Source organism: Delphinus delphis, chromosome 9 (genome assembly GCF_949987515.2).
Source record: "Delphinus delphis chromosome 9, mDelDel1.2, whole genome shotgun sequence".
In the NCBI taxonomy this organism is placed as follows: Eukaryota; Metazoa; Chordata; class Mammalia; order Artiodactyla; family Delphinidae; genus Delphinus; species Delphinus delphis.
The window spans coordinates 72,612,716-72,620,592 of NC_082691.1; the positions used below are offsets into that span (position 1 = coordinate 72,612,716).

General features: G+C 33.1%; 1 protein-coding gene across 9 annotated transcripts in view; it reads left to right on the top strand.

Annotated features, from left to right (window-relative positions):
- The window catches only part of FOXP2 (forkhead box P2), a 532,381-nt gene that overhangs the window by 485,399 nt on the left and 39,105 nt on the right, over positions 1 to 7,877 (top strand). For all 9 annotated transcript variants that reach the window (XM_060020757.1, XM_060020762.1, XM_060020763.1 and 6 more), the window contains one exon: positions 6,359 to 6,446. In XM_060020757.1, the coding sequence (XP_059876740.1) occupies positions 6,359 to 6,446 (88 nt within the window). The remainder of the gene's footprint in view (positions 1 to 6,358; positions 6,447 to 7,877) is intronic.

Below are 7,877 nucleotides of genomic sequence, written 5' to 3' on the forward strand. Positions count from 1 at the left end.
AAACTATTTTTATTTCTGACCAATTAAAAGAAAAAAATGCTTCCTATATTATTATGGATTTTCTACATGGCCTTGAATGAAAATTTGCACACCTATTATCCTGAACAGTTGTGAGCTACCATTTTGTTGGATAGGAAACTGATTTGACCGTTCTAAGCAAAGAGAGCTCTTAAAATGTTAAGTAACTTTGCTAAAGTTTTCCTGTCTAAGAAAAATAACATTTGCTAAAATAAAGACAGGATATAAGAATATAATTCTTTAAAGAACTAATCTCATATTTCATTTGAATATGTTAGTCCTTATTAATATGTTATATTATTCCTTATCATTAAGGTTATTTAGAGGACTATTGCTGCTATTTCTTCAGTATATGGCAATTTAAGCCATAGAACTAGCTCAGTCACCAAATATTTTATTGCTCTAAGTTGTTATTTTTGACAAAATTCAAAATAAAGCTTTAAGAAAAAAATACATGTCTTTGTTTCGGTATGATTTCCTTTATGGCCCATGGAAAGGAGCATTTTTATTCATCTCAAATTTGTATACATATTTTTATTACTAACAAGCTTATAAATATGAACTCTCATTTTACCCTCCATGGGTCTTTTTCATATTCAAGTTAGTATTTTTGAAAAACTGAAGAAGTTACAATTAAAAAAGCATTTCCTTTCAATTAAATATCAACTTTGTTTCCAAAGACTGACCATTTTTCCAACCCATTAACTTCATAGGGATGACAGAACAAATGACAGTAGATTTTAAGGCCTTTTTTTTAGTCCATTTTTGTTATGATATGCTTAGATTCTGTAAGTCAAAGATCTGTGATAAATTCTGTTGATAGAACTAATGCCAGTGTACTGTACTGAAATGAAATATTAGACATATTTCCGTACTAGTATTGTCTTTTTCTTAAAAAGGTGTGGGAAATTTGAAGAGAAATAAAATAATGTTTTATTAAATTAATTTCAGTTATTCAGAAAAAAATGTTGATTTAGTGTCTATGTGGAAAGTGAATCGAAGAAGGCATCACCACTAATACAGATTTTCTTGGAAAGAAGATTTTGCTTTTCTTTTGTAATGATGGAGAGGATTGAGAGTCTTGGGGGGACAAATGTCAGGCAAGTCAAAAAGCTGTGAAAGGTTTTTAGCTCTCAGGTTTTTTGTTTATCCATGCTCCAGAAATTTTGTACCCAGTGTTTACTATAAAAGGTGTTTGAGAAAATATTATTGTGGCATTTTTATTTCTAAAATGCACTAGAAATACATTGTACAGCTTGAGCTGTACTTTGTATCAGTCAGCTTATCCATTGGTTTGAAATAAAAGGAAGCTATCCAATATTACTATTTACCCTACATATGTTTAATAGCAAAGGATAGTAGAAAATATATTGAGTCCCAAATTCCATTTCTCACATTATATCCCCAAATAAACTGGCAGAATTCCTCTGTTTTTGCCCAGCACCAAATGAAAATCCACCAGAGGACAGTTGCTTATGAATAACATATATATTCTTAGCCATATATACATATATAAGAAGAAAGTCTAGACTAAAAGGTGTTCAGGAAAATTTTTGAATTACTATGAAGTAGGTGTTGACAGAAGCTAACCATTTTTCTGACCACTCATTGAAGATCTCACTAGATCACTAAAAGCATTTAATACTAGTTCTTCATTACTGTCTTATAAATGTCAAAGTGTAATAATATCCAACAAAATTTTAGTGTAGTTTGTCTGCAAAATTAATTATCATTCCATTGGCCCTAAGTCAGCATGAATGTAGATGGATTGACTTTTAGAGCTTAAACCAAAAGGTTTACAACATAACATTCAATTTGGCAGACAAGTGTTCTTGAACCTGCATGTGCGGATGCCAGCAAACAAAACATGGTCTGAGATACAAAGATAGAAATACTCTTTGAAGAATGGCAAAATGGTTAGTGTCAATAAAATATCAGCCTATTAAGGAGTAATTAGTTGGTGAACATAAATGTATTAGGTTTATTACAAAGCCTAAAATTTTAAGGTTTGACACTGTATAAAGAGCAATAGAAAAGGTAGTAGAAACAATATTTAATGGAAATGTGTTATCTTTTTTCTTGCAGCTGACTACTCTAAAAATTATGCTCTTACTTAGTGTGTATTGTCTATTTCTTTGTCTTTGACTAGGCAGCATGGCTACAAAATTATGACCTCAAGAAGGCGTTCTTTGAACTTGTCAGAATGTTGTTTCTTTTGGTGACAGTGCCCCCATCTCTCAAAACTAAGGCATCTCACATAATCAGCTAAATGAATAGTGACAGCTAACATTTTGTATTTAAACTCCTGTCAGTGTTTAAACGTAAAAAGCTTGATGCAAAATAAATCAAACACCAGTGATATGCAAGGGAAACATTTTGTTAAAACAGTCTCTGACATACTTGGATTTAAATCTGATCCCTTTTTAGCTTACAAAATGCTGTAACTTTAAATGAATTTGAAAAAAAATCTAGAGGTTAAAATAGAATTGCTAATCTGGGGTGTATATAATTGAAGTTACCACACGCATTCATAACCTTAAAAGCTTAATTAAAGAGAACTGTGCATTAAATAAATTGGAAAGATCCTCTCCTACATTTTGTCTTCCTGAAACGCTTACTTAATTGTTTTTAGAAAGAATTTGACGCCTATTTACACTTTTTTTCCTAGTGGGCACTACCTTACCTAGCACGTAGATTCAGTGCAGTTTTGAAAGAACGTCAGTTGACCACATCATTTATTCCATTTTGAAAACAAAAATCAATATACCTATAAAGTGACCCATAAATTAGAATTGGCTCACACAATGTTTGTTCAGTGCTGCCTTTCTGAAGGCACCCTTTGCATTTTTTCTTCACCTCTCTGTTTGAACTGCAGTCTCGGTAAGAGGCTCATTAGGGGACATTAGGGACTGGAGCTAACCAGAATTCCAGAGCTTGCTTTGCTCTTATTAATGCATAGTAGAGTAGAATGCATTTAAATATTTCATAGGCATTCAGTAATTTGTGTGTAATCGCCTTGTTAGCAGACCAGTAGAAGTAGAACAGGCCTGTGAAATGGTGTTAGTGATTGCATGGGTAATTTACAGACCTTTGCCATCAGAAAGAGTATTATTGTTGGCTAGTACGAAGCTGTGAAATAGAACTAGCAATAAGTAAAAAAAGAAACTTAATAAAGGTTTTGTAACAAGCATCTTCAGGGATAACAACCCCACTTGGTCCTTTTGAAGCAGCTATAATTTATGACATAGGCAATATATCAAATGCATAAGATAGTATTATGGAGCATTCATATGAAAAGGGTATTTGCAACATTAGTTCCAACTTCCTGCAAGGGACATGATTAAATGATTAATGAAATGTCCCTTTGCATATGCATTTTGAAACAGCAATTAGGCACTGACTGAGAAAATCTACCAATCCTCTCATTTTTCAGTATTATCTCATTCTTGATTTATAAATCATAGAGAATTTTTGAACAGCAATATGTAGTACCTGAGATAGTTATAAAAACATAAAAGAGAATAATGTGGGCACAAAATAGTCATAAATACATAAATTCATAATTTACTGTTAATATGCAGCCTGTTTATTTAGTCTTATTGCATTGTATTTATATCCGGACACTATTTCTGTACTTTGATTGGCATAATTAAGTAGGGGGAATGAATAGGCACTATTATTTTACATATCACTGGTAAACAATAGCGAGGAAAGGAGAAGGGAGATGTGGCAGAGGTATGTATGTGTTTTTCAAGTTCTCAGTAATCCACTGGAGGCTGTTCTATAAATGATCATTGAAGGGCTGCAAGCTAGCCTATAATTACAGGAAAGAAAGTGGCAGCTCTGGCATTTCATAACTATGTGTCCTCGAAAAGTGCTTTGTGAGTTTGTCACCAATGATAATTTAGATAGAGGCTCATTACTGAACATCACAACACTTTAAAAACCTTTCCCCTTCATACAGGAGAATAAAGGACTATTTTAATGGCAAGGTTCTTTTGTGTTCCACTGAAAAATTCAATCAAGACAAAACCTCATTGGCTATTATTGTAGTCTACAGTCTCTCTTCTAATAAAAGATGCAGAGATAAATTGAATAGGTCTCTAAGACCCAAGTATATAATGCAAACATTTTGTACTTTTTTTAGCTCTTTAAGTATAGGATAATTATTATCCCTAAGAAGTAAACAAGTGTGCAAAAAACCTTTTTAAAAAGTAATTTCATGCAAAAATAAACATGTTAAACTGAATATATCTTTTTCTAGCAGAGCTGTGTATTCTGCTTATCTTACTCCATTTACACCCTAATCTTTGTGTAGAGCTGAAGCATTTTTAAAAATATGCATTTACACTGACCGTGGAACAAACACACATGTGTTCCTCAAGAGATCAAGCCTTAGGAGTACAACTACTATTGCAGTACACTGATAGAAAATGGACTCGTTGTTCATTAAAATGGGGGGAGGACCTGAAAAACAATTTGTAACTGTCCTGTTAGGAATAAGTGACACTTAATGTCATAAGCTAACCTGTGGTCTACTCTGACATTCCGTGCCTCCTTTTCAGAAAGCATGAGTGAATTTTAGTTCTTGTTAGTTTATTTTATCTAATTTTTTATTACGAAAATCATTTTTTAAATTTTTATTTTATAGTGGAGTATAGGTGATTTACAATGTCGTGTTAGTTTCAGGTGTACAGCAAAGTGATTCAGTTATACCTATATCCATTCTTTTTCAGATTCTCTTCCCATATAGCTTATTACAGAGTATTGAGTAGAGTTCCCTGTGCTATACAGTAGGTCCTTGTTGATTACCTATTTTATATATAGTAGTGTGTATCGTTCCAGTTAGTTTCTTAACCAAACCAACAGAGGCAGTCTAAGAGCAGGCAGGTGGAGTACAAGTGCCTTTCCTGCACTATAACCACACACCTTAAACTTGACCTGATACACCCTGCTATTTTAGTCCACAGTCTCTCTTCAACCAAGAATGACAGTTGTGCTAAGATACACGGAGGTTTTGTTGTCATGATCAGTGAGGAGGTACTGAAACAAACTGATTTAATTTATCAAAGGATGAGGCAGAGTCGCACAAATTCTACCTGCTGAACCTAGATCTACTAACAAATAAACCTACATGTTTGTAAATTACTTCTTTATATGTGTTACATATTTGTCTGTCTATATATTTGTTCTGTTTCATTATCGATTTCAAGAAACGTAAGTAAATCATTTGAATGGGCACAAAAGTATTTCTGATGAATTTTAGTAAAATTAGGGCTGCACTAAACTTTTTAGACTATTACACTGTTCTAAATGGTACTTGAGCCCAGATGGAGAAATATATAAATTCTTATTTAATTTTGTAAATATTTGGTTTAATATTTCTCTTAGATACATTGATGAGAACATCTCTTAAATTGCTGCCTTAGTTTGCCCATTGGTGAAATAGACACACCAAAGGATATTAAATTAATTGAAGATGACTTTTTTAATTTTAGGAGGCAGCAAATAAATGATATATTACAAAGTACATATTATTGAATATGTTCATGTTCATTGGAGATGCTGCTCTACTAAATTACTTTTGATGTATCAACATACCACTCATTAAAGAGATCTTTTTAAACATTATGAAATAATAATAGACTAATACATAATAAAGATTAGAGTAAGATAATGAGAATGTCTTATCTTTCCCTACTTTTTTGAAAGATTAGAATAGATGTCTCCCAAATAGGACACTAGACATGAAATGTCAATCTTACACTTCTGATTGTCAGAATCTTCAATGCACTTTAATTATTAGTAATAACAAGTGATCATTCTTCATAAGTATTTGATGTTTCCATGGGACGATAATTTGCCATCTTTACATAATTCATACCACATCCTGGTGAAATAAGACATGGCTCACTAAATAACATCATAGGGACCACAAACTGTTTTAACAAAAATGGAATAGAGAATTGTCTTTGTTCTCTTCAGAGTTACTTTTGGTTCATGTATTTATAAAGTGTCCTTTTTAAAAATAAATGGCATGAGTATATGAAATTCATCTAGTGATTTCTACTATTATTCTGCAAATGGTTTGGGGAAAATATTTTTTGTAATAACTGATAAGCTTAGAGACAATGACATTTTCTACTATTTGAAGGGTCTCTTTATGTTGCGTAAATAATTTGCACTAAACACATCAGCCTATTCAACTTTTCTGGTATCATTTCAAAGTGTTCTTTTTTCCCACTGTGGAGGAAATACAACTTCAGTGGGTTTAAGTGGAGCATATGCCACTGACATAGCCGTGGCTTAACATTCTGTTTTGTGTTTTGTGTTTGTTTAGGCACCTTAACAACGAACATGCATTGGACGACAGAAGCACTGCCCAGTGTCGAGTGCAAATGCAGGTGGTGCAGCAGTTAGAAATACAGGTTTGTCAAAGCCTTCCTTAATGGACTCCTTTCTCTGACTTCTGGTCGTTAAATTGAGTACTGGGCAGATCCTGTGTCTTTTAACACAATGACTCATAGAAATACAAGGAATTTTAAATTGTTTATAGTGATAGCAATGATCGATACCTCAGGGTGGATTGTTGTAGTTTAATGTACTTACCACTTAGACTTAATATAACCTTTAGACTCTATCATATACATTTGGCTATCCCAAAGGAGTCAAATCTAAGTTTCCCTACGAAAGGTTAGACCCAACCCCCCAGTTGGGTATAATTTTATTGCAGAGACAGTTTTTACATGAGCTAATCTTGTTTTTTTCCATGAGATTTTATATTATAGCAGAAAGCCTTTACAGTATCATGCCTGTAATTTAATACTCTAAATAAAATCTTTTCCTTTTCTACCTCTAGTGTATTTTTAATTAAAGATCTTACAAGAATCCTTAAGACTTGGAGTAATGGCACATTATTTACAATATCACAGATGGTAATATGTGTATTGTATCAAATGCTGCTAACTTAAGTTAAAAAACATTACTGTTAATATTGAAACAGAATTTGGCCAAAAATAAATAGAACTCATAAAACTGATCATAAAACAATTATATCACCCACAATATGATTCTTGCTACATTTTTTCTAACCCTCTAAGGCTTCCTCTAGCATTTCGTCTTAAGATTATTTTTTCTCAATCAAACCAATACCTTGTTTCATTTAATTAAACATACAATATATTTGTCTTCATACTTTACTACATCTTAAATTGTTTTAAATTCATCATTCACTAAGTGCATAAATGTCATTGCTTTTTTTCCAGGGAGCTCCTAAAAATATTTTGACTTGTAAAATAATCAAGAACACATAAAAAGCATTGTCGCTGCTGTCGTTTAAAAAGCTTTTTTGTAAACCTGTTTACCATTTATAAAAGGTAGACTAAAACTAAGAGTTTGGCTGATGAGACAGTCTGCAGTGTGACCAATTATGCCTCTTTTTTTTTTCCTGATGTGTCTGACTGATGGAAAAGTAAGGTCCGTCACTTGTAATGAGACCCAGCGCAAGTGTGGACGCCTACTCCGTGGCAGAGTTCAGCGTTTCACACTGCCCAGTCTCTGTCACTCTATTGAATTAGATTGATGATGGCAGATTGCAGGGGCCACTAACTGGACCTCAGTGGGAATGCATGAAGTGTGGAGACAATCCTGGCAGGCACTTCGCTTTGAGAACCCTTCACCCCTTCACAGCTGCTGGCACTAGTCCATAGCTAACAGTGTCCACAGGACTTTAAAGAGACACCATGGGCCTTCTAATTTATGGTTTCAGTAACTTGTTACTGTTGAGGCAACTGTGACCTCAATTCTCTTATTGACAAAAAGATGAAGTGTTATTTGTTTTCTCTGACCTTTTAACATAA